The sequence below is a fragment of the Chlorocebus sabaeus genome, chromosome 21, assembly GCF_047675955.1.
Source record: "Chlorocebus sabaeus isolate Y175 chromosome 21, mChlSab1.0.hap1, whole genome shotgun sequence".
Lineage (NCBI taxonomy): Eukaryota > Metazoa > Chordata > Mammalia > Primates > Cercopithecidae > Chlorocebus > Chlorocebus sabaeus.
Genome location: NC_132924.1, coordinates 103,116,484 through 103,144,413, shown reverse-complemented (window position 1 = coordinate 103,144,413; position 27,930 = coordinate 103,116,484). Strand labels below are relative to the sequence as shown.

Here is a 27,930-nt window from a genome sequence, read left to right as displayed (position 1 = left end):
TGTCTTTTTGGTTCCTGTACGCATTTTTAAATTTGGTTGTCTTTTTGTTGAGTGCTAGATGTTTTCTTTATATTCTAGATAGAAGACCAAGACTCTTAGCAGATATTAATCACAAAGTTGTATAAAGCATAAAGACTATGTAATAATAGTAATTTTCTGTCACCTATTTTCAACTCTCTTATCTGCTAAAGGTAAAATTTTAGGGTACCATATAAATTGCCTAAAATATGTATACTATAACTTAGTTATTAAGTAATTACCTTTACTATTAATGCTACAGTGAATATCCTCTTACCTAAATCTTTGTGTACATTTGTAATTATTTCTTTGGGATAATTTCTTAGAAGTAGAGTTGTGTGTCAGTAGGTGCGAATAGTTTAAGATTTTTTTTGTTGTTGTTGTTTTCTAGACAGTCTCGCTCTTTTGCCCAAGAGGGAATACTGTGGTGCTGTCATGGCTCACTACAACCTCAGCCTCCTGGGCTCAAGAGATCCTCCCACCTCAGCCCCATCCAAGTAGCTGGTACTGTAGGCACACACCACCACACCTGGCTGATTTTTGTATTTTTGTAGAGACGGGGTGCCCAGGCAGTTCTTGAACTCCTGAGCTCAAGCAGTCCCTCCGCTTTGGCCTCCCGACGTGCTAGGATTACAGACATGAGCCAGTGCCTCTGGATATATTGTAAGGTTTAGAAGATACACATCTCTTCAAAAAGCTTATACCAGTTTGTACTTTAGCAACCATGACATATATAAGAATGCTTTTCCTAACGTTGGATATTGCTAGTAAGTTTGGATATTTTGAAATTTTTAATTGCTTTTTAAATTTCTATGCATAATTATCTTGCAGGATATGATAAGAGAAATCACTACCATAAAAAGCTTCTGCTTGTCCTGCCATAATGGGCAACTTCTAATTCAACTTATTTTGAAAATGATCGTGTATCTTTTTATACATGTCTTATAAAATTTTCTGTATATTAGTTGTTTATAGATTTGCCAAAATCGATTTGGCTGCTTCTCTGGGGAAGGGGAAGGGATGTTGCATGTGTAAATCTGGCTACCTTGCCAGGAATGGGTGTAGGTAATATAGATAGTGCAATTTAAGATGAACTATTACTGCTTTCTTTCATTTATTCCTTCAACATTGAGTGCCTAATCTGTGCCAAGTATTAATACTATTCTAGGCATTGGGGGATACAGCAGTGAGCAAAATGGCCACAGCCCCTGCCTTCATTAAGCTTTCGTTCTAGTAGATGAGACAGACAATAAAAAAGATAAAGTACTTTGGGCCAGGCACAATGGCTCACGCCTATAATCTCAACACTTTGGGAGTCCAGCGCTGGTGGATTGGTTGAGCCCAGGAGTTTGAGACCAGCCTAGGCAATATAGTGAGACCTTGTCTCTACTAAATAGAAAAATGTCAACCAGGTGTGGTGGCGTGTGCCTGTAGTCCCAGCTGCTTAGGAGGCTGAGGTGGGAGGATTGCTTGAGCTCAGTAGATTGAGGCTGCAGTGAGTGGTGATTGCGCCACTATAGTCCAGCCTGGGTGACAGAGCAAGACACTGTCTCAAAAAACAAAAAGAGAAAAAGAAAAACAGTACATTGGACAGTGGTTAGTGCTAAGAAGAAAAAAGGCACAGGAGGGTAGTGTTCCTAATGTTTAGAGAGGAGGGGTGAAATTTGAGGTAGGGTGGTCAGGGGAGACGTCATTGACTTGTATAAAAACTGAAGGCAGTGAGGAACCAGCTATATGAACATATGAGAAGAGCATTTTAAGTTCTTTTGGAAACTCACTTTTAGAATAATCTGTGTTCTCTGTGTTTTGTTTTAACAGAGGCTAGTATTACTAGCTTGAAACAAGCCGCCCTGGTTAAAGCCCCTCTCATTCCGACTTTGAACACAATTGTTCAGTATCTAGACCTTACTCCAAATCAGGAATACTTGTTTGAAAGGATCAAAGGTAATTATTGATTGGAAGAGGAAAAAATGAGAGCTTTTTTACTACACTGGAATTTATCAGTAAAGATTAACAAGGAAAAACCATTTTAATTAAAAGTATAATTTATATGTCTTATAAATACATGTTAATTTTGGCTTAATAATTTTATTTTGTGTAGGAAACTTAAATATGAGCTAAATGGGCTCCAGTGAATATTTCACTCATTTCCTACTTTTAGACTCGTAAGAATGGGTGCCACTATGACATTCTTTATAGTTCCAGCATGCTGAGCCTTATTTCTCTTAATTTTTATAATTCATATTTAATAAGTTCCTTCCTTATCTTTCTGTTAATATATTCTTATTATTTGGTGGAAGATGTGCTCTTCCGAGGAGACTGACTTGAAAATCAGGAAATGTGGCCTCCCTGACGCCCCCATGCACCCTCTATGCCTCTCTACTTACACAGCAATTCATAAAGTTAGAATTGTTTAAAATTTGGATAAACTTTTTAAAAGGTTCTCATGACTAAGACAAGTTTTAGAAATAGTATTCAAATTTATCATAAATCTTAATTTGAAAATATTATAGTGTTCTCCCTTTCCCCTAAGGTTAGAGCAGGGTTCAGGAATAAACATTTTTCATGACTTTTTAAAACATTTTACATAAGGAGAATTTCAAACATACACAATACTAGATAAAATAGTATATACACGCCTCTTGTACACATCACCCAGCCCCAACAATCACTAGTCCCTGGCCAGCCCCTGCCGTATCCACTTTCTTCCTGTATTATTTGAAGCAAGCCCTCATGTCATTATCAGTTCATTTGTAAATATTTCTTTGTATATCACTAAAAGATAAGCTTCCCGCGACCCCCTGCTTTTGAGACAGGGTCTTGCTATGTTGCCTAGGGTGGTCTCCAACTCCTAGGCCTAAGCAGTCCTCCCACCACAGCCTCCCAAAGTGCTGGGATTATAGACATGAACCACCGTGCCCCGCTGAGCCTTTAGAAAACTGATACAACCATACATAACCACAATACAATTATCATTCTTTTCTTTTTTAAGATGGAATCTCTCTCTGTCGCCCAGGCTGGAGTGCAGTGGTACAATCTTGGCTCACTGCAACCTCCACCTCCCAGGTTCAAGCGATTCTCCTGCCTCAGCCTCCTGAGTAGCTGGGATTACAGGCATGCAGCACCATGCCCCAGCTAATTTTTGTATTTTTAGTAGAGACGGGGTTTCACCATGTTGGTCAGGCTAGTCTTGAACTCCTGACCTCATGATCCATCCACCTCGGCCTCCCAAAGTGCTGGGATTACAGTCGTGAGTCACTGCACCTGGCCACAATTATCATTCTTAATATTCTTTTTTTTTTGTTTTTGAGACAGGGCTCACTCTGTCACCCAGGCTGGAGTGCAGTAATGGCGCTTGTGCAGGAGTGTATAGACCTTGCAGCCTTGAACTCCTGGCTATGGCAGTCCTCCCTCCTCAGCCTCCCAAAGTGCTGGGATTATAGGAGTGAGCCACCATGCTGCCTAGCCCTAATATTTCCTGTGTTATGAGATATTAAGTCTGTTCCAATTTCCAGCTATCTCATAAAAATACATAATTTTTTGGCAATGTTTGTTTGAATTGGGATTCGAATATTATAATACATTGCAATTGGTTATTTCAGTTTATTTTAAGCTATATGCTTCCCATCCACTCTCTTTTTTTTCCCTTTGCAATTTATTTGTCAGAAGAACTGGATTGTTTGTCTTGTAGAGGTTCCCATAGTGTGGGTTTTGCTGAATACATCCCTATGGTGTAGTTTACATAACCCCTTCTCTTTCCCATAAATTCGTGTTTGAGTTTTTTGGCAAGATTGCCTTGTAGTTAGCAGAGTATTTGTACATCCAGAAAAAGAGTCTGTGTATGTATGCATATATACAAAGTATATAAAGGTTTTATATCAAATACACAAAAAAGCTTAAAAGAATACACTGGGCCAGGCACGGTGGCTCATGCCTGTAATCCCAGCACTTTGGGAGGCCAAGGCGGGTGGATCACAAGGTCAGGAGATCGAGACCATCCTGGCTAACATGGTGAAACCCCATCTCTACTAAAAATAAAAATTAAAAAATTAGCCGGGCATGGTGGCAGGCGCCTGTAATCCTGCTGAGGCAGGACTGTGGCGTGAACCCAGGAGGCAGAGCTTGCAGTGAGCCAAGATGGCACCACTGCCTGCACTCCAGCCTGGGCGACAGAGAGAGATTCCGTCTCAAAAAAAAAAAAAAAAAATACAGTGAACACTCTCCTGTTCTAGATTGGATAGTTAGCAACCTTTTGACATATTGGATTCTTTCTTTCTACATATATATACACACACACATTTTTTTTCTTGCTGTGCCATTTGAAAGTACATTGAAAGTACTTTTTAGCATGCATTCTCCTACCTAACCATAATACAATTATCATACCTTAAAAAAAAAATAATTTTCTGATATTGAATATATTGTCCATATTCAAATTTTCCCTACCCATCGACTTTTTTTTTTAAGAAGCCAGAATAGTAAGTCAGATAAATCTAAAATCCCACATTTTGGATTTATCTGATTTCTTCAGGGACATGTTTATCTTTTTATATCTTATATTTCTTTAGGTTTGGGTGTTTTGATCAAGTTTTTAAAATGATTTGCTTCCCTTATTATATTCCCTTAGCCTTTTTTTTTTTCTTTTTTGCATACTCTTAGCTTTTAAAAATTTCACCTTATTGCCACAGAACTCTCTCAGGGAGGTTGTATGAGCTCATTTCGATGGAACAGAGGTGGTGACTTCAAAGGACGAAAGTGGGATACAGACCTGCCCACCGATTCTGCTGTAAGTCCCTAGATTCACTAATTCATTTATTGTTGATTGACTGACAGACACAGGGTCTCACTCTGTCACCCAGGCTGTAGTGCAGTGGCATAGTCACGTCTCACTGCAGCTTTGATCTCCCAGGGCTCAAGTGCTCCTCCCAGCTCAGCCTCCCAAGTAGCTGGGACTAGGCCCGAGCCACCACACCCAGTTAATTTTTTAAATTTTTTGTAGAGATGGGGTCTCACTTTTTTGCCCAGGCTGGTCTCGAAGTCCTGGGTTCAAGTGATCCCCTTGCCTCAGCTTCCCGAAGTGCTGGGTTTACAGACATGAGCTACTGTGCCTGACCCTTAGATTTATTTTGTTTTTTCAGTTTAATGTTTCCATTACTGGATTTTTGTGTTTTTGTTTGCCTATCATAAGTATTAAAAAATAATTTAGAAAATAAGGTATTTATAATAGTATCAGCATGTTCACCCAACCACTGTTAATATTTTTGTGTATTTTTTCCTTTTACTTGGTTGCTACTATTTTTTAATGTTTTTATCATTTTGTAATTCTCCTGTATGTAAAATTATGTGTTCTTCCACTTCTGTAATATTTAGGGTTTTTTTTTACTTCAACCTCCCCCTACCTAGATATTTTTTCATTATTACACACTGTCATTTAACTATTCTCCTATAGTGGACCTGAAAGTTTGAGACACTTTTGATAGAGAAGGGACATTTACTTGTTTTTTGATCTTAAGTAATACATCATGCAAATAGTGTGATGCACATTGCTTTCTTGGGATTGTCACTTTAAGAGAGACTCTTAGAATTATATTTAGGAGATCAAAGAACATAAATGTTCTTGTGTGCTTACGAGTTTTTCAAAATTATGTTCTCTTTTTTAGTGACTGTTATGGGTGAAAATTAAGTTTTATGTTGAGATTCAGATTGAGAATTGAATGTATTTTATCTTAGTTTTGCTATTAACTGTGTTGGTATGAATGATCCACTAAGCAAAAAACTAAGAATGCCCTGCTTTTCTAGGGTTGCTATGGAAAACTAAAAATGTAGATCAGATATGTAGGGACTGGGAGTCTGGTGTTTAAGCCCCACCCTCCACCCCTACTCTCAACAGATAATGGTAACTTTGTAGGCTGGAGTATTTAAACTTTTTCAATTTGAAAAGGAAACCTTCCCATCAAAATATAGACTGATTTGATGGCAAATATCTTTTTCTATTTTAAATTTTGAGTAGATTATTTGAATTAAGCCTAGCTTCCTGTCTTAAACACACTGAATTCCTGTATGATTTAGGAGAGGAATTAGTGAATTCCTTATCTTTATAGGAAATAATACTTTCAATTAAAAGAATAGGTGTGCTTCCTGAAGTATGTGTTTTTATCTTTTTATTCTACAGATTTTATCTTGTAAATCTAACCATTTGACAGCATTTTTCTAATTCACTCTTTAGAGAAAAAGTTTTTAATTGGAATCGTTATAAATACAGATGTTTCTAAAGGGCTACATCCGTGCTAGATTTTCATGCTGACTTAAAAAAATTATTTCTTCATCCTCAGATCATCATGCATGTATTTTGCACCTACCTTGACTCTAGATTACCTCCACATCCAAAGTATCCCGACGGAAAAACTTTTACTTCTCAGCACTTTGTTCAGACACCAAATAAACCAGGTATAAACCTCTCCTAAAAGAATGTGTTGAGATTTTCACACAAAATATCTCTAGGGGTTTGGTTTTTTAATGCCGCATATTTCCTTCCTTTACAGATGTTACAAATGAGAATGTTTTTTGCATTTATCAAAGTGCCATCAACCCTCCCCATTATGAGCTCATCTACCAGCGTCATGTATACAACCTGCCAAAGGTATTTCTATATAGAGAAGATGTTACAGAATGTCTTGGGTGATTTGCTTTGACGATGTTTTTAAAATTATAATCTCATGTTAATAGAAGAAGTAAATTTTTTAAATTAGGGAAAATGTATTTCATACATATATGTTTCTTACTATAAAAGTAATATGTGCTTAATTTGGGAAAGTATAAAGAATAAGAAGGAAACTCACTCATTCCATTACCTGAGGCAGCCATTGTTGATTTTTTGATTGGTATATTGCCTTTTGGTAAATTTCATTTTGGTCTTATGTCTCTTTTTAGAGGCAGAGTCTAGCTCTGTCACCCAGGCTGTGGAGTGCAGTGGCATGATCATAGCTCATTGTAGCCTTGAACTCATGGGCCCAAGAAGTCCTTCCACCTCAGCCTCCCAAGTAGCTAGGACTACAAGCACGTACTAGTATACCTGGCCAATTTGTTTTTTGTAGAGACAGAGTCTCTCCATGTTAACTCAGGCTGGTCCTGTACCCCTGGCCTTAAGCAGTCCTCCCACCTTGGCCTCCTAAAGTGTTGGAATTACAGGTGTGAGCCATTGCACCTGGCCCTTTCTTTATATTTTTTATGGGCTAAAATGATTTATGTAGTTTTATATCTGCTGTTAAATATTAGCTTATAGCATAATTTTCCATACTATTAAAAAATCTTCATAAATTTTTTGTTTGTTTGTTTTTGTTGTTTTTTTTTGAGATAGAGTCTCACTCTGTTACCCAGGCTGGAGTGCAGTGGCACAATCTTGGCTCACTGCAACCTCTGCTTCCTGGGTTCCAGCAATTCTCCTGCCTCAGCCTCCCGAGTAGCTGGGATTACAGGCACCCACCACCACACCCGGCTATTTTTTTGTATTTTAGTAGAGAGAGGGTTTCACCATGTTGCCCAGGCTGGTCTCAAACTCCTGAGCTCAGGCAATCTGCCCACCTCGGCCTCCCCAAGTGCTGGGATTACAGGCATAAGCCACCATGCCCAGCCTAAAAATAATTCTTAATGGCTATAAAAAAAACTTCACTAGTATAATTTATTTAACCATTTCTCTACTGTTGTACATTTTGGGTATTCTAATTTTTTATTATAAATACTGCTGAAAAGGCTGAGGCAGGCGGATCACGAGGTCAGGAGATCAAGACCATGCTGGCTAACACGGTGAAACCCCATCTCTACTAAAAATACAAAAAAATTAGCCGGGCATGGCTGGCGGTAGGCGCCTTTAGTCCCAGCTGCTGAAGAGTCTGAGGCAGGAGAATGGCGTGAACCCGGGAGGCGGAGCTTGCAGTGAGCCGAGATTGCGCCACTGCACTCCAGCCTGGGTGACAGAGCAAGACTCCGTCTCAAAAAAATAAAATAAAATAAAATGAAAATAAATAATGCTGAAAATGTATCTTCATGCATACAGCTATCTGCATTTCTTTAGCCCAGAGTTCTAAAAGTGCAATTCTAGGTCAAAATATTTTTAAGACTTTAAAAATAACATATTACCAAATTACTTTATAATAAAGGTATTGTATCAATTTATACTTCCATTAATGTGTTTTACTTTTTTTGAGGTAGTCTTGCTGTGTTGCTTAGGCTGGTATCACATTCCTGGGTTCAAGCAATCCTCCTGACTCAGCCTCTTGAGTAGCTAAGATTACAAGCACATACAGGTTTTTTACTCTTTTTTTTTTTTTTTTTTTTCCTGAGACAGAGTCTTGCTCTGTTGCCCAGGCTGGAGTGCAGTGGCGCGATCTTGGCTCAGTGCAACCTCTGCCTCCCAGGTTCAAGTGATTCTCCTGCCTCAGCCTCCCGAGTAGCTGAGACTACAGGCACGTGCCACCACACTTGGCTAAATTTTTTTTTGTATTTTTAGTAAGAGACGGGGGTTTCACCGTGTTAGCCAGGATGGTTTTGATCTCCTGACCTTATGATCCGCCTGCCTTGCCCTCCCAAAGTGCTGAGATGATAACAGGCATGAGCTGCCACACCCAGCCTTGTTTTTTACTCTTGATTACAAGCATCAGTTCTGTTGATAACCTTTGTAATTATTTTTGTTACCAGCATCTTTACTGAGAAATTTTACATTGGCTATCGTGATAAATTGTGCTCTCTATCAGATTCTCAGGAAGATATATTAATTTCTTTCAAGTTTAATATTTTGTCTTTGTATGCAAATACTTTGGGCCATTGAAGTTCTTGTGAATATCCATGCCAATCTTTGTTTTTTAACCACTATCTTTTTTTTTTCCTTTTCCTTATAGTGTAAACATTATATTTTAAAAATCATACATTCTCTCAGATTCTTGAGTTAAAAACACATTAAATCAGAGTAAGGGGGAAAAGTTAACCTGTAAATTGAAAATCTAAATTTGGAGCTGTTTTTACAGACCAAAAATTACATATAATAGTTTGATTTTAGAGCTAGCAATATGCTGCCTAGTATTCCCTTGCAGATAAAATAAATTCATATTTAATATGTTATTTATATGCTAAAGTATATTCTGATATATTTTAAAGTATGACTCAAACCTTTTTTTATCCCAACACTTGTTTATGCCATTACTTTGGGGGTAGAGCATTTTTGTATGTGTGGTGTACAGGAGCACCAACCTCAGAATAGCTCTCCAGGCTCTTCCAGGCCTTAGTAAGTGTTTCTCCCCATGTGTGAAACACAGCCCCCCAGCCCCCCAGTATGTTACTTTTCTGCTCATCTTTCAGGTTGCAGCTTAAAATACAAAAAAAAGTTAGCCGGGCATGGTGGCGGGCACCTGTGGTCCCAGCTACTCGGGAGGCTGGGGCAGGAAAATGGCGTGAACCTGGGAGGTGGAGGTTGCAGTGAGCTGAGATCACACCACTGCACTCCACCCTGGTCGACAGAGCGAGACTCCGTCTCAAAACAAAACAAAAACATCTTTCCCTCAGGGAGGCATTCTGTCGCTAACCAGCCTAAATCAGACACTGCATCTTCATATTTTCCTGTGGCACCTCCTCTCACAGCATTCCGCACGCTTTGTTGTGATTCTTAGTTTACTGTCTGCCTCCCTACTGGCTCTTAGGTCCTTGATTACATGTATCCTTTCTGTCTTACTCACTGCAGTATTCCCACTTCCTAGCACAAAGCGTGGGTATTTTGTTTAATGAATAAATGAAAGTCTGAATTGTATGGAATTCTGAGTTAGTAGGATATGAATTGATAAGATACACATTTACCTACCAGACTGAATCTTTTTGGTTGGATTAAATCTTGTCTTTTTTGTTTTTGTTCCAGGGCAGAAATAATATGTTTCATACATTGTTGATGTTTCTCTACATCATAAAGACCAAAGAGTCAGGAATGCTTGGGTAGGTACTTATGCATTAAAAACGTAAGTAGTTATTTACTGATTTTCTTCCTATGTTAAGATTCTGCAGAAGGCAGCAGCATGTAACTGAAGATTTATGGATTGAACAGTAGATAATGGCTTCAGCCCTGTCACAAACTGCCTCTGCTATTTTGGGCAATCCATTAGCTACCTCCTCAGAACCCATTGGTAAAAGGCAAGTGGACTACATCGTTAGCATTATAGTTGTGTTCCCTGAAGGAATAATTCAGAGATAGATAAAAATTAGACTCTTGCCATTTAAAAAAAATTTTTCTTTTTTAAATCTGGAGTCTGTTTTTTTCCAAGCCATTTCATTTCAGACACAAAGCATTCTGCAAAGTGTTTACACTTCCAGAGAGACAGAGTCGGTACCCATTCCATAATATCATTAACTGCAATGGAAAAGTAGTCGGTTGAAATCATTTACATACTTGGTAACAAAGCTCACATATTGCAAGAAATTCAAAATTTTAGTATTTTCATTTTGATGATTAAAAATTTTAGTGTATCAAATGACATATGAAATAAGTAGACCCCAGCTAAAGCTAGGGATATTTGTAGTGCCTGATCTGGGAGTTGGAAAACCTGGGTTCTGGGTCCAGCTCTGCCATACTAAGTAACCTGAGGCTAATAAAAAAAAAACAAAGGGATGGGCTTGGAGCAGAAGGGATTGTGGTCATTTCCACTTTGGATATGCATGCACCTTTAAGTTTTAGATAGCATCCTGTAAACTCTAGTTTAGAGTTTATACATGTCCTAGAACTGTGCTGTCCAGCCACCAGCCCTGTGTGGCACTGAACACTTGAAGCAGGACTAGTCCAAATTGAGGTGCTCTAAAGTGTAAAATGTGTAACAGATTTCAAAGACATAGCCCCCAAAAAGTAAGATAACTCCTTAAAAATTGTATATATTTGTTACATATTGAAATACTAGTTTGGATAGATTTAGTTAAGTGGAATATATTCTTAAAATTAATTTGGCCTGTTTATTAGGTATCTACTAGAAAATTTAAAATTATGTGGCTTGCATTTGCTGTTCATACCATATTGTATTTTTATTGGACAGCACTGCTGTAGAGAAAGCAAAGCTCCTGTCTTTAAGTGTATTAGATGCAAAGATTAAAACAGACATGAACAGAAATTTGTAAACAAATATGAACATTTATTAGCTTTTTTTTTTTCTTTTTTTTTGAGGTGGAGTCTCGCTTTTGTGTGTGTGTGTGTGTGATGGAGTCTCACTGTGTCGCCCAGGCTGAAGTACAGTGGCACTATCTCAGCTCACTGCAACCTCTGCCTCCCAACTAGCTGGGACTACAGACGCCCACCACCATGCCTGGCTGTTTTTTGTATTTTTGGTAGAGGCGGGGTTTCTCCGTGTTGGTCTCAAACTCCTGACCTCAGGTGATCCGCCTGCCTGGCCTCCCAGAGTGCTGTAATTACAGGCGTGAGCCACCACGCCCAGCTGTTAGCTTCTTTTATCATATATTTTTTCCTGTTAGAAAGATTAGGAAACTCACTTTCGGGGGGCATCTAAACTAACAGGGTTTTTTATTTTTCAATTATGAAAATAATGCATACTCAGTAGACAAGTATCTAACACAGCAGTGTATAAACTAGAACTAATTTCTAATTATGTGTAGAGACAGTATCTCACTATATTGCCCAGGCTGTGATCCATCCACCTGCCTTGGCCTTCTAACGTGCTGGGATTACAGGCATAAGCCACTCCACCTGGCTTTATTTTTGTTTCTTTTGCTTAAAAATGTATTGTATCCAAACATAGTACTTTATGACTTAATTTTTCTTATGGTATATCTTGGACATTCTCCCATGTCAAATTTTCCCTAAAATGTCTAGGAATGTTTGGTTATAAATATACTTATACATATATATTAGATGGAATATGGAATTTGATATAAATATGTTGTTAATACAGGTCAAGTATTCTTTATCTGAAATGCTTGGAACCAGGAGTGTTTCAGATTTTATTTTCTCCAGTTTTGGAATATTTGCAGTAATTACTGGCTGAGCATTCCTAATCTAAAACTCCCCAGAATGCTCCAGTGAGCATTTCCTTTGAGCATCATGTCACTCAAAAAGTTTTGTGTTTTGGAGCATTTCGGATTTTCAGATTATAGGTGCTTAACCTGTATAATATAAATAACAATTTTTGGTTTTAATTGAAAATGTATCTTTTCCTCTGTGAATCCAAATTGGTATTTTGATGCATAAATGGTTTGTCATGATGGCATGAGGTTTGAGTGCCATATACAGTCTGTCATATGCATTAAAATGAAAAAGTGCTTAGTGGAGCAGCACTTTTTCATTTACTAAAATGTAATGAAATTTACTGAAAGGCCAAAAGAAACTGATACAATTTTTAAAGCACTATCTTCTCTTAATGAGCAACTTATATATTGAAAATTAAGCATTTTAGACTAAAGCTAGTGTTTTTATACTCGGGGGAAAAGCTTAGAAATTATTAACCTTTTGAACATGAATAATTTTTTAAATACATCCTAAAACAAACTAAAAACTTTCCTGTAACTTAAAAGAAATGACTGAGTGGCTCAAATATAGTCCATTTGGATTTATGACCATAAACCCACAGATTGATCCAAAAACATTATCAATTTAATGCCAGGTATTTGTGCAGTAACAGGAATCAGATGAATGTCCTACTTGCAAAAGGAAAAAAATCGAGACAGCATTCACTGCACAGTGACTTAAATGTTCTGTTCAGGAAAAAACACTATAAAGTTTAAAGTTAAATGACAAACTGAAACAAAGCATTATTCTGCTATAATATAAGCAGTAGTAATTGGGTTTGCAAATATAGCAAATCCAAGCTCATATTTGTTATATATAAAGAACATGTATGATTTTATTAGAAAAATGGACAAAGGCATGGAAGATTTCTTCATAAAGTGTTTAGACAGCTCCTAAACACAAAAAGATGCTTAGACTCTTACACAAACAAGTCAAAATTAACTTTTTTTTCTATCAGATTTGATATTTATCATGTGTAGTGTCGGTGAGGGTGTGAAGAAATGGAAAATACAGTTGATAGAAATTACCTGTTTTGAAGGGCATTTTTGGCAGCTTTTTACCAAAGTTAATACCTTCTCATAATTTAAAAAGTCATAGAGGGCTAAAAGTTCATGACAGAAATGAGCAATTCCCTGTATTCCCCAAGTCTGCTTCCCAAAGTAGACTATAGTCCCTCAGTGGCTTTTTCTTCTGTTATTACTCTCATAGTTCCAAATAATAGAGGTATACAGCTCTCTTGATTCTTCAGTTTCAGATATTCTCTATTGATTTTTTTATTTTGTTAGGTGAGTAATTTCTTTCTCTTGTAACCCTCTTATTCCCTCAGACTTTGAATACAGTCATATTACTCTCTGGAAGAGAAGTATATGTATTTTTTTTATATGCAGTATGATTTAGTTTAATGTATTAATAATACACTTATGCAAACTCACTAAAGTATTCCCAGTAGTTAGTAAATTCCTAATTCAAATCAAGTAATACAGTTCTCTGAGAGGCTAGCATCTCCGTATCTTCCATCTGTTAAATGTAACTGATACTTTTACTGTAATCTTGCTTGTTAAAATTATTCTGTTAGCTGTTACCTGATGTAATAGTTCTTGTTTACTGAAAAATAATTTTCAACACTCCATAAATCTGTTTATTCTAAATTTCGGTTTTAAGCATAGCTAAGAAAGTAATTACTGTTACTGGAATTCACCTGATAAACTATATATAATATAATTCATTGCAATATCACATTAAATATCAGTTAAACATGTATTAATCATAAAGATTCTTGTTATTAGAAAAAGACCTTAAATGCTTGGCAACCAATTCTAATAAAATTTTTTTTCCTCTTTATAGGAGAGTTAATCTTGGTCTATCTGGTGTGAATATATTGTGGATCTTTGGCGAGTAGCAGGTCACATATTTAATTCCAGACATTTGGACTTTTATTTCACTGAACCAGAAGTCGAAACTAAACATCTCTGAGCTACCGACTCTTCTGAAATAAAATACACATGTGTGTATGTTACAGACTCTTTAGATTTAACGAAAAAGGTAGCAGTTAGGAAATGTCATTGTAAAAATATGGCCTGTATCTTCTATATCAAGAGACATTACCTTTAATTTTATATTGCTTTTCAGAAATTTCAGGTGACTATAAAACTGCAACCCTTCAGATTTTTATTGACTCAAAACAGTGCCATTCCCCTTAATGAAATAGATTTTGAGTTTTTTTTTCATTATAACCCCCAAATGAGAATCATCTACCTGATCCTTGTGCCACAAAAAATTTTTTTTCAATCTTTTTTTTTTTTTTTTTTTTTTGAGACAGGGTCTCTGTCACCCAGACTGGAGTGCAGTGGCACGATCTTGGCTCACTGCAACTTCTGCCTCCCAGGCTCAAGCGATTCTCCTGCTTCAGCCTCCTGAGTAGCTGGGATTACAGGCACGCGCCACCACGCCCAGCTAATTTTTATATTTTTAGTAGAGACGGGGTTTCACCACGTTGGCCAGGCTGGTCCCGAACTCCTGACCTCAGGTGATCCAACCACCTCAGCCTCCCAAAGTGCTGGGATTACAGGTGTGAGCCACTGCGCCCAGCCTCAGTTATTTTATTTAATAGTATAAGTACTTAGAAAGTAAGAAAATTGCTGATTTAGTTTTGTTTTTTGGTTTTTTTTTTAATGTTTCCCCAGCGTTCTGCAAGTTAGGCCAAAGCCCACATTCAAAGAAATGAGATTAACTCTTAAGTAATGTGTTAAGTTTACATATATTTTAAAATATTATTAAAGGAGGTTTGACAGTATTGACATTTAAAAAGTCAACACTTGGATTAAATTTAGCTGGTAGTATTAATTTGGGTTTTAGTTAAGAGTCTGAGGACATCAAGAAAACTGTTTACCACTTTGGTTTTAGCAGCTCAGTTTTACTATTCCATAATGTGTTATTTTTAAAGTTCTCTTTTTAAGATCACAGTGATATCCTGTTTAAATTTTTAAAATATGTTCAAAATATCTGGAGGGTGAGAAGTTACCAAGTTTGTATGTTTTGTTGGACTCACCATCTTTATTTTCTGTATGTATATGTAGTAACTGGCAATTGCGTATATTTTCTTGATTAACATATTAGAGACTGCTTCCATCATCTTATGTAAACCTGGAAACAGCTGAAACTAGTCTTTTCTGAAGAACTGTATGTCAGTATTATTAGATGTGCATCCCATTTTGTCATTGCCTCAGACTTTGAATATAGTCATTGCTCTCTGGAAGAGAATTATAATTTTTTTGTTGTTGTTGTTATATGCAGTATGGTTTAATTTAGGATCTAGTAATAATACACATATGTGAACTCACTAAAGTATCACCAGTAATTAGTAAATTCCAAATTCAAGTCAGTACAGTTCTGTCTTTGTTACAAATTCTGTCTTTCAAAAAGTTGTTTGTGTTTTTAAAAGTTGATGTCCAAAGGAAAGGAGCTTCTTATCTTTTAAGTACTTTTGGTGTATGTTAAATATTTATTTGCTATGATATTCTAGAAGAAAATATCAAACATGTTAAATATAAGAACATGTTAAAATTTAAATTTGCTATTTCAAAAGTTACTGAAGATGTCTTGGAATAACAGTTGTTATGCTGTTAAACTATATAGTTGCATACACTTTATTAAAAGCACTATGGAGAAAAATTTTAACAATGCATAAGACAAAAGGTCTTTTTTTCTTTATAGGACTTAGCTTTTAGTCTAAAAATTCAAAGCTATAATATTTTATTTTTAAAGTGACTAAAAAAATACAGTCTACAATAAATATATACATAGGGATACACACTTAAAAAGATGTTTTGTTTGCATACTATTAGTAAGTCTAGTGTGGATTACTGTACTCTGGGTAGCTTTCCTATATTAGCTTTTCTTCCCAAATATTTGAGCCAGTTTGTACTTAAATATAGCTTTTATTAAAAATTACTTTGGTGGATTCATTTGAATTCACCCCTCAGGAAGACAGTGCACTGCAAATAAGGCAATTTTTTAGTCCTTGTGTTAAAATGAATAAATGTCTACTAATATCTCTGATCAAATGTTATTTACAGGATATATGTCACAAGTTTTTCTTTGATTGCTTGACTTCTTGTGGGATCAGATCCACTAATCCTCTAGATTACATTCACTTCATCATTTATCCTTTTCTTTGTCTATAAATATCATCCTTAAGCCAGATTTCTTTTAGAGGCATGTTAGGTATTTATAATTTAGTTTCTACTGAGACATACAAATGTTATGTTGTGTGGCTTTCTCAAACTAAAATATACTTGACACTGATATTTTATGTTTTAACAGTAAAGACACGCAGCATGTGGGGTGGCACTTTCTTTTTCCTTTTTTTTTTTTTTTTTTTTCTTCTTTTTCTTTTGAGGCGGAGTTTTGCTTTTATTGCCGAGGCTGGAGTGCAGTGGCGCAATCTCAGCTCACTGCACTTGGCTCACTGCAACCTCTGCCTTCCAGTTTCAAGCGATTCTCCTGCCTCAGCCTCCAAGGTAGCTGGGATTCAGGCTCCCGCCACCACGCCCAGCAAATTTTTGTATTTTTAGTAGAGACGGGGTTTCACCATGTTGGCCAGGCTGGTCTTGAACTCCTGACCTCGTAATCCGCCCACCTCAGCTTCCCAAAGTGCGGGGATTACAGTCATGAGCCACCGCACCCAGCCCTTTCTAGGCAGCTTTGTAATAGAAATGCACACATTGAAATGCACACATTCCTCAAAGGTCAGTCTTTGGTCCTCTGATTCACTGTATATGATTTTCCTTAGAGATCTCATTCATTCCACTTCATTTATCACCCCTCTGCCTTTGATTCCCAAATTCATCAAGCATAATGTCTCTCCTGAACTGTAGTGTTGATTTCCCTCTACCCGTCAGACATTTCTGTTTGGATATTCTGTGAACCCCATGTGTGAAACTGAGTTCACATCTGCTCCTATCAGCTTCCTCTTACATCCCTTTTTCTGTTCATTGTACTACCAGTTGCCCATGCTCAAAATTCTGGTGTTATCTTTGATTCCTGGAGCTCCCTGGATCCCCAATCCAATCAGGCAGCAAACCTCATCCATTCTTTCTTAACAATGTCTCTTGCAGCTGTACCTTTTCCATTTCTGCCACCACTATGCTCATTTACACCCTTATCAACCCACACAGGACTACTGCAGCAGCCTAGTTAATCTCACAGCCTTCGAATTGTTGCCATGCTTCCAGATTTTCCAATTCATCCTGCACATTCTCTTCAAATTCATCTTCCTAGAACACCTGTTTGATCATTTCATCCCCCGATAAATTCCTTAGCCTGACATTTAAAGCTCCACACAATCTGGCCCCAACCTGGCCTCATGCACCTAAACCCTTGGCTCCAGCCAGTGCAGGCTGCTGCCTGCTTGCTGGGTTCTCTCTGTGCTACTCCTCATCCTGATCACTCTCTGAGGATGCCCCCTCTCAATCTACTGTCTTCCCCTGCATTGAGACTTCACTCTAATTAAACCTGCTATTTGGAGCTAGTCCTGACCACTCCAGATGGCTGTCATTTCTCCCCTTGAGCGATTAGATCTGTGCCCCTCCTTTGGCACTCAGCAGCTACATGAATGGATTCAGAAGTGACTTTTAGTCAAACAGTAGGTCCTCATATCTTGTCTCATCCTTGCACAAGAACTGAGTTTCTTATTAGTCTGAGCTGTGCTGCTATTCAAGTATACTTGTCAATGGTTAAAACTACCTTTTGGGAAAGCCTCCTACATTAGCTTTCCTATATTAACTGTTCTCCAAAGGACACCTTTTGATCCCTCCAAGCGCACTGGCTTTCCTTTTGTGGCTAGACCTAAGGAGGAAGCACTCCTGGGCCTGGACAGCTGCAGCAGGGGCACTGCTTGAAACGTAAAGGTGTTAGGAAAATGATGAAACTCCTTCCAGTGCTTCTGGGGGTCTTCCTTAGTAACCTGGGGGTGAAGGCACTGCACTTATGTGCAACAGCACAACATTGTCCCACATGCTGCACGGACCAGTGGTGGGGGCCAGAAGGGATTGGCTGGCCTACCTGCCCTTCTGGGTGACTTTAGTCACAGCTGTCCCTGAACCGTGGATGAGGCCAAAAGTCTTCAAGGACAAGCAGCACACGGCTGGGCTCTCTGGCAGGAAGGCTTCAGGGAAGGACCCATGCGGGGCTTTGTCTGCCCAGTTAGAATGAGAGGGCTTTGTACAATCAGCACCCATGCCTCTTGGACCCCAATGACACTGCCACATCTCACTGGGTATGCCAGTAGCTTTTTGCTCGGTGTGCAGGGTTGTTAGGCATTAGCTCCGAGCCACATTATAATTTGATCCCTGGATGTTCATCAGTAATAACATTTTCACACTGAACTGCATTGGCCTGGGATGGGACAATTTATGAATTCTACAGAGGTGGCACCTCAGTGGGAGTTAGGAAGGAGAGTCTAACAGCAGGATGGGTGTGGAGAACAGCGCCACAGCTCTGCCGCCCCACAGGGGACAGCAGCAACCCTGAGGATATTTCTTAGCAAACTTGCTTGCAGACAGTCCCAGGCACTACTGTGGATGAGATTTGTATGTCAATCCTTTTCTGCCCCAAACCAAAATGAGTATTTGAAAATCACTCTGGCTAGAAGAGCCGCTGGCCTCAATGCATTGAGCATTCAGTGAGAGGACTAAGCTCTGTCATTAAATGGGGCAGGACAACTAGTCTTTCAGACTGATTATTTATTTATTTATTTATTTATTTGTTTGAGATGGAGCCTCGCTCCGTCACCCAGGCTGGAGTAAGGTGACGTGATCTCTTCTCACTGCAACCTCTGCCTCCCAGGTTCAAGCAATTCTTGTGCCTCGGCCTCCTGAGTAGCTGGGATTACAGATGCCTGCCACCACACTCAGCTAATTTTGTATTTTTTTAATAGAGACGGGGTTTCACCATGTTGGCCAGGCTGGTCTTGAACTCCTAACCTCAAGCGATCCACGTGCTGGAATTATAAGCATGGGCCACTGCACCCGGCCCTACACTGATTTCTGATAAAATAAGATGGGCTGGATGCGGTGGTTCACGCCTATAATCCCAGCACTTTGGGAGGCTGAGGCAGGAGGATCACTTGAGCTCAGGAGTTGGAGACGAGCCTGGGCAACGTAGTGAGACCCTATCTCTAAAAAAAAAAAATAATAAGTGATAAGATACTCTTCATACCTAGAGGTAACTGAGAAACTCAAAGTGAAAATAACGAATGGACTGCTTTTAGGTGAAGGAAAAAAGAGCAAATTAGTATAAAAGTAGGAAATGGCCCCTTTGGTACTGTAAAGCAACTGTCTCGTCCTTGGATCACACTGAGCTACAGATCTTCATGTCCTTGACACCCACCCACCCCAACTGTGCTAGCCCAGCTTTGCCTCCTGCTCCCTCTGTCCTTCCCTTCCTGAGACCTGGCCATTCATTCCCCAGTCATAGACAGTAGCACCCTTGTATCCTGAAGGCTGGGCTTTCTGGTATACCAAGAAAACACAGTCTCCTTCCTTTCCCATTTCTACACTTGAAGGAAAAAATAACAATCCCGAATCAGACTCCGCTTTCATGCACTGCATCCCATAGGAGGAAAGTTAGAAGGTGGTGATCAGCTCCACTGGGGGCAAACGTTGTTTTCTCAGGAGCAGCAGCCAGGCACGATTCTCTCCCAAACACATGCTGTGGAGATTGGAATCAGGCAGCTCTGTGATAGTTTTGGCCCAGAATACAGGCACCAGCTTAATGAGCTCCACCTCCAAAGAAAGGCCTCTTGTGTTCCTAGTGGGGAGAAGTGTCATCCACGGGACAGCCTGAGGAGTCCCCTGACTCGGGAAAGATTTGGCAGAGGGAAATCTGAACCTAAGCTGCCAGGCCCCAAACCTGTCGGTTTGAGAAGGTGTTACGTGACTTCCATCTCAAAATTAAATTCATTATGACACTCTGCTTCCAGTTGAATGGTCTGCGTGAATTCTTTAAACAAAGCATCCCAAAACCACAATAACCATTTAGTACCTCTCTCCGTGGGCCAGAAATTCAGACGGGACACAGTGGGGATAGCTCCTCTCTGTTTCACAGTGTCTGCAGGTTCACATGTCTGGCAGTTGATGCTAGCTACGGACTAGGAGCCTAACTGGAGATATTGGTGGAACACTCACACTTGGCCTCCACACAGGGCCTGGACTTCCTCATAACATGGTGGCTGAGTTACTAGGGCCAGTGTCCTGAGAAAGTGAGAGAGAGGCAGAAGCATATTGCCTTTTATTTATAACTTAGCTTTGAAAGTACCATGTTTCTTCCCCTGCATTCTGTTGGTCAAGGCAGCTACAAGGAACTGCCCGATGTCAAAGGGAAGGAACATAGACCCCTACCACTCAATGGAGGAATGTGCCACATCACACCATGTCAGGTGGAACGTTTATTGGTGTGACCATTTTTGGAAAATACAATCTGCCATAATGTGCAGTGCCAAAAAAAAAAAAAAATTAATGCTCTTTGTCTCATTGATCTCAGGAAAATTTATCTTAAAATATTCAACAGAAAAAAATAGTTATGCCTGAAGGTGTCCGTCATGAGTGCTTATTCATTTATTTACCCATACATCTAATTTTTTTTTTTTTTGAGACAGAATCTCACTCTGTTGCCCAGGCTGGAGTGCAGTGGCACAATTTCTGCTCACTGCAAACTCCGCCTCCTCGGTTCAAGCAACTCTTGTGTCTCAGCCTCCCGAATAGCTGGGATTATAGGCGCATGCCACCACACCAGGCTAATTTTTATATTTTTAGTAGAGATAGGGTTTCACCATATTAGCCAGGCTGGTCTCGAACTCCTGGCCTCAAGTGATCCACCTCGGCCTCCCAAAGTGCTGGGATTACAGGCATGAGCCACCGCACCCAATCAATCCAATAAATATTAATTGAAGTATTTTGCCAGATGCTAGCAATACAAAGAAAACTTAAGATCTAGCCTTCTTTCTTTTAAATAGCTTCCAGTCTATGATCGCTAAAAATAAAACCCATCCAAATGTCCAGTAATAAGATGGTTTAATAAATTCTATGTAGGCCGGGCACAGTGGCTCACGCCTATAATCCCAGCACTTTGGGAGGCCAAGGCAGGCGGATCACCTGAGGTCAGGAGTTCGAGACCAGCCTGGCTAATATGGTGAAACCCCCATCTCTACTGAAAATACAAAAATTAGACAGGTGTGGTGGTGCATGCCTGTAATCCCAGCTACTCAGGAGGCTGAGCCAGAAGAATCGCTTGAACCTGGGAGATGGATGTTGCAGTGAGCCAAGATTGCACTATTGCACTCCAGCCTGGACAACAAGAGTGAAACTCTGTCTCAAAAAATATATAACAAATTATATGTAAACTCTAGGAGATACAATCTTGAGATGTTATCATCACTTAAGGACTTTTATTTTGACCTCTTATTTTTATTTTGACCTCTTTGAAAAGACTACGTGGAAAGATGGGGGAAATGTTGGATAGAAGTGAAAACAAATCAAAGTTGTATGTCTACTGTGATTATAATTATGTAAAAATATGCATGCATATCACCAAGGACTAGAAGAGAATATCCAAATGTGAACGCACTTGTTGAAGTGGGAATATGCATGACTGTCCTTACGTTTTACGTTTTCTTTTATTTTCTTTTTCTTTCTTTCTTTTTTTTTTTTTTTTTTTTTTGAGGTACTTTTCAATGTATATTGCTTTTATCATTGAAAAGTTTCAGAAAAAATAATGTGGTGCAAATAAAATTGTATAGGTCAAAGGGAGAGAAAGTGCCGCTGGGTGGGAAGCTGGCCGGAGAGACTTCATTAAAAAGGTGACATTTGGGCCAGGTGCAGTGGTGGCTCACACCTGTAATCCCAGCACTTTGGGAGGCCTGAGGTCACGAGTTTGAGACCAGCCTGGCCAGCCAACATGGTGAAACCCCTTCTCTACTAAAAAGACAAAAAAATTAGCTGGGCATGATGGCTCACGCCTGTAGTCACAGCTACTAGGGAGGCTGAGAGAGGAGAATCACTTGAACCCGGGAGGCAGAGGTTGCAGTGAGCTGAGATCGCACCACTGCACTCCAGCCTGAGTGACAGAGTGAGACTCCATCTCAAAAATAATGAAAAGGTGATATTTGGATTTCCGTAGGAGGAAGAAGCAGGCATCCAGACTCAAGACAGGAAAGGAAGAGATGTCTTTAGAAAACTGCAAAAAGGCCAGGCACAGTGGTTCACGCCTGTAATCCCAGTACTTTGGGAGGTCAAGGCGGGCGGATCACCTGAGGTCGGGAGTTTGAGATCAGCCTGACGAATGTGGAGAAACCCCATCTCTACTAAAAATACAAAAAAACTCGCTGTGCATGGTGGTGCATGCCTGTCATTCCAGCTACTCGGGAGGCTGAGGCAGGAGAATCGCTTGAACTCAGGAGGCGGAGGTTGCAGTGAGCCGAGATCATGCCATTGCACTCCAGCCTGGGCAACAGGAGCGAAACTCCATCTCAAAAAAAAAAAGAAAACTGCAAAGAATCCAAACTGAGATGGGTTTAGAGGAGCATGGGCAGATAGGACTGGAAGGAAGAGGGGGCTTCAGGTGCTGGACTCAGGATTTCTGACCTTACTCCGAGAGACTCTGGAGCCTTTTCAGTACAGCATTAACTGAAAGAATGCTGAAGGAAGATGACCGACTGCAGTCCTGAAGAAGGGCAGAGCTGGAGCAGCTGAAGTTGGGGAGACCCACGAGGAGGCCCCTGCAGTCATCCAGGGCCTGGACTGCAGAGGTGGCAAAAAAAAAAAAAAAAAAAAAAAAAAAAAAAAAAAAAGGACTGGAGAGCATTTGTGGAAGATAAATGGTCACAACTTGGGAGCTCAGTGCATGTATGTAGGTGACTGGGAAGAGGGTGGCACAAATACCAGCAATAGAGCAATGAGGAAGAGGAACCGGTTTGCAGCAGAAGAGAAATTTTAAACGGGTTGCATTTGAGCGGCTTTGGAACATCCACATGGAGATAACAGAGAGTTGGAAATGCAAGTCTGAACCTTAAGGAAGAAAACTCTACTTTTGGCAGAAGGACTGGAACATATCCCCTCTTCCTGGAGTGCCTTTCCCTCAACTGTCTCCTTTCCGGTCCTCAGGAAGGTCTCTGCTCAAGTATCCCTTCATGCCCTTTCCTACAATGGTGCCCCTGACACACACACCCCACCGCCCTCGCCGTGCTCAGTTCTTCCTCTCTGCACCTACCTGAGATTTTGCTTATTACCTGCTCCCCTCCTCGAGCATCGCCTTTAGAGTCGGTACACTAGTCTCAATTTACTGTTTGAAAAACTGAACATTAAAAGGCAACCATGTCAAGAATATTCAAAATGAAGCCTGGGTGCAGTGGCTCAGGCCTGTAATCCCAACACTTTGGGAGGTGGAGGTAAGTAGATCGCTTGCACCCAGGAATTTGAAACCATTCTGGGCAACATGGCAAGAAGACCCGGTTGGGGTGGTACCTGCCTGTAGTCCCAGCTACCAGGGAGGCTGAGGTGGGAGGATCGCTTGAGCCTCGGAGGTCAAGGCTGCAGTGAGCTGTGATGGTGCACTGCACTCCAGCTTGGGTGACACAGCAAGACTCTGTCCCCCCAAAAAAGATGAATCAATTAAGGAAGTGCATGGTGAGAGTTAGAGGTTTCAAGGGAACTGATGAGTCCTGTATCCGCAGCAGTGACCACACCCAGAGTCAGGTGGAGCCAAGGCTCTGTGGGCTTATTTAGACATCCCCTGCAGCGGTGGACTGCTGTTCTTCATTCATAGCCATCCTCTTCTTCCTTTGTGTTAATTCTTAGCTGGACACGGCCAGGATGGTCTCGAACTCCTGACCTCGTGATCCACCCGCCTCGACCTCCCAAAGTGCTGGGATTACAGGCGTGAGCCACCGCACCCAGCCAATTGGTTCATCTTCTGTCCCTTTCCCAGGCACTGGAAATGAAAAGTTCAACATTTCCAAAACAGAGCAAAAACACTGCGGACATGTCCACAGTGCTGCTGGAGCAACACTCTAAGTATTTTTAGCCAGCAACAATTAGGTAATTTGCAAGAGACCCACAGCAAAATGAATATGCGGGGGCCTCTGTTCAAGATAGCCACAGCAGGGCATCACACCTAGCACGGGGCTCTCCTCACGGCCCATGAGAGTGCAGGCTGCAGGCCTGTGAAGCCAGCTCTGAGGCCCACCCCACACCACACGGACAGGCATGGTTTATAATGTGAAGCACCCCATGCCAGTAGTGTTGGCTTTTCCAGCTGCTTCAAGTTTTCGGTGAGATTTTGTCCTTGTCACAGCTCAGAGCAACTTAGAAGTGGTCTTGGAGATCAAATAGTTGGACTGTCTTGTTTTACACATGGCCCAGAAGCCCAGAGTGGGCCTGTGGGTGCCCAGGCCCTGCTGGTGCTGGGGTCCAAAGCCTTTCTAGAAGCATGGCCTAAGGACGCTGCCAGGAGGCCCCCTGGCGGCACTGCAGGGGCCTTGTTTCCTCCTGGCTTTCCCCCTCAGGCTGGCTCCTCTAACCCTCCCTTGCACCTCCTGTTGCCTGCTTGGGTCAGACTCTTCTTCCAGCCTCTGGTCAAAGTGGAGACAAGAGGTCACGCCATTGGGAGGGTCACAGGAAGGCCTGATGGTGGTCTGACAAGGGAGAGCTGGGCCCCTGCGCTCTGATAATCCCTTCTACAGCCATCTCCGTGCTGAGGGCTGTGCCCCTTGGCACTGAGATGCATAGAGAGCTTACGGGAGGACTTCCTGGCTGGGCACAGCCTGCCAGCCAGGTGCCAAGGACACCCTGATGGGAGCACAGGACAGTCCTGGCGGAGGCTGGAGCAGGAGGTGACAGGCTGGGTCGTAGGGTTGCACAGAGCAGAGGCAGCAGCGAGGCCAGATGGCCTGGTCCCGGGGAATGGGCAGGCGCTGAGGTGTCAGATGGGCACGCTTGTCCCCGAGGGCAGGCAGACGACGCGAAGCCAGGCAGAGGAGAGAGGTGGGATGAGCACGCGGGCAGCCAGTCACGCATGTGGTCCCCAGGCAGCTGCAGACACTGCGGGCCCTCCTGGACCTGGACTCCGGGCCGGGCTGCACAGCTGGCACTGGGAAAGGTGCCAGGGCTCCTGCGGGGCCTCCCGAGGAGGGGCAAGGAGCCTGGCTCCTCATGGCCACCTGCTCCTGGCTGGAGCCCAGAGCCGGCTGGTATCAGCCTTGGGCCTGGCTCACCTCCTGGCTTCTGACCAGACCTGGCCCTCCCCACCACCCACCATGCCCCTGCCCGCCACCCCCCGTCCCCACCACACACTGAGGGGTTCTGGCTCCTGAGGTGCTGAGAGCTGTGAGCAAAACAGAAGCAGTCAGGTCCCATGTCCCCTTCACGCCCTGGCAGCACTGCCCTGGCCTGGGACAGCCCCCAGGCGGAGCACACAGCCCAGGCCAAACACGCACCCGTGGAGAATCTGGAAGCCCAGGCATGAAAAGCTGCCTTTTTATCTCACATGAAGACGCTGCAGGCCTGCCAGGGACGCCCCAAAGGCTCCAGGGCCACACCAACACAGCTGTCCCTGCCTCTCTGAGGACATGGAGGCCGATGACCACTAGTTTCCTATAACATGGGGAGTTGTGGGCAAAAGAAACGCAACTGTTTCTCACCTGTTACCGTGGGCTCGAGAATTGTGAGGTGTTTGCCATGTGGCCAGGGCATCAGCCCACGGTGCCTGGGTGCCCACAGCCCTTGACTAGCGGACTCTGTGGCCCCTTTCTAGAAGGTGCTTTGCAGAAATGACTGCCCCTCTCCTTCCTCCCCCACGCATCTCCCTGAGCTCTGGAGAGAGGGCCTGGCAGGGCGCAGGTGGAGGGAGGCAGGGTGGCCGTGGGCAGAGAGAGGGCCTGGGACCCGCGAGACGATGGCAGGCCGAGGCCGGCGCCTCCCTGGAGCTGAGGGAGACCCACGGGCCCGCGAGGGGGCTCTGTGCCTAAACCCTGCCCTCCCCCCGGGCCGCTGCTGTTGTGCGCCTGGACCGGGGCAGGAAGAGAGAGGAAGGTCAAAAATGGCCTCTCCTTCCTCCTCCCTCCCTCCTTCCGGTCCCCGTGGCTGTTCAGGCACTGGCTCCACTGACTTTTCTGAGCTGCTCTTTGGAGCCAGGGGGTTCCCCGGTCCCAGCGCCAGGCCCAGCCTCTCCGCGGCGGCGCCCGTGGCCCCAGAGGCCGGGGAGGCTCACACCCCTATGGTGGTCACTTAGGTTTGCCGTTCTGCTTCCAGAAGCTTCTCTGCCCTGGCCAGGATGGGGAGGGAAGAGTTGGTGTGGTCTGGCCCCGGCCCGGGCCTCTGCCCGAGTGCCCCCCAGGGAGACCATGGCTGCCAGCGCACCAGGCCCTTCCCCGCCGGAGCCACTCCCCGTGGGGACTGCAGGCAGTCTGCTCGGGTAGCCCAGCGGCTGCCACCCCTGGCTGAACTCTTTTCTTGCCCGCATCCATGTTCTCCGTCTGCAAAACGAGATCAATAAGCCCCGGCTCGGAGTCAGGGGGCCTTAATCAGGGACCTCTGCTCCTCCGCACAGCACGGCCCGCAGGAGGCAGGGACGCAGTTTGTCTCCAATGGCGAAAAGGGGCTGAGTGAGCCACTGTCAGCTGCTGCCCGCGCTGCCTGCCTGCGTGTGTGGCAAACGTGCACTGCCTGGAGTTACAATTCCTAAGTCCCTGTCACAGACTCCCACCCAGGCCAGGGGGCAATGGGCCTCCGGTGGATCTGGGGAATGTGGGTGCAGTGTGTGGGTGTGGTGTGTGGTGCATGGCGTGTGTGTTGGTGTGGGGTGTATGTGGTTTGTGTAGGTGTGGGGTGTGTGGAGGGATGTGAGAGTGTATTTGTGTGGTGCATATGGTGTGTGCGATACATGTGTGGGACTGTGTATATGGTGTGTGTGTTTCTGGTTTGTGGTGTGTGTGTTTCTGGTTTGTGGTGTGTGTGTTTCTGGTTTGTGGTGTATGTGGTTGTGTAGCTCTAATGTGTATGCGTGGTATATGGTGTGTGGGAGTTAGGGTGTATGGGTGAGTGTTGGATGGTGTTGGTGTGATTTGTGGTGTGTGTGGTTTGTGATATATATCTGTGGCTTGTGTGTGTGTGGTCTGCAGTGTGTGTGGCTTGTGGTGTGTGATGTGTATTTGTGTGGTGTGTGTTTGTTTTGTGGTATGTTTGTGTGGTTTGCGGTGTGTGTGTGTGATGTGTGTGTGGCTTGTGTGTGTGTGAGGGGGTATGCTGTTTGTGGTGTGTGTTTCTGTGATGTGGGTGGCTTCTGGTGTGTGGTGTGTGTGGCTTGTGGTGTGTTTGTGTGATGTGTGTGTCTTGTAGTGTGTGGTTTTTTATTTGTGGTGTGTGTGTTTGTGTGATGTGGTATATGTGGCTTGTGGTGTGTGTGATATGTGTGTGGCTTGTGTGTGGTTTGTGGTCTGTGGTGTATGTGGCTTATGATGTGTGTATGATGTGGCGTGTATGGCTTGTGTTATGTGTGGCTTGTGGTGTGTGTGATGTGTGTGGCTTGTGTGTCATTTGTGGTCTGTGGTTGTGTGTCGTTTGTGGTCTGTGGTATGTGTGATGTGTGTGTGATGTGTGTGTGACTTACGGTCTATGGTGTGTGTGTGATGTGTGTGTGAGATGTGTGTGTGGCTTGTATGTGTGATGTGTGTGTGATATGTGTGTGTGACTTGTGGTGTGTGTGATGTGTGTGTGGCCTGTGGCATGTGTGTGTGGTGTGGTGTGTGTGGCCTGTGGCGTGTGTGCGTGGTGTGGTGTGTGTGGCCTGTGGCGTGTGTGTGTGGTGTGGTGTGTGTG

At 42.5% G+C, this 27,930-nt stretch overlaps 1 protein-coding gene across 1 annotated transcript in view; it reads left to right on the top strand.

The window, feature by feature from the left end:
- TMEM209 (transmembrane protein 209) overlaps positions 1-15,742 on the top strand; it is a 40,949-nt gene extending 25,207 nt beyond the window's left edge. The window contains exons 10-15 of the mRNA XM_007982908.3: positions 1,837-1,962; positions 4,707-4,804; positions 6,351-6,465; positions 6,561-6,658; positions 9,920-9,993; positions 13,907-15,742. Coding sequence (XP_007981099.3) covers positions 1,837-1,962; positions 4,707-4,804; positions 6,351-6,465; positions 6,561-6,658; positions 9,920-9,993; positions 13,907-13,961 — 566 coding nt within the window. The 3' untranslated portion in view covers positions 13,962-15,742. The remainder of the gene's footprint in view (positions 1-1,836; positions 1,963-4,706; positions 4,805-6,350; positions 6,466-6,560; positions 6,659-9,919; positions 9,994-13,906) is intronic.
- The last annotated feature ends 12,188 nt before the right edge of the window (positions 15,743-27,930 follow it).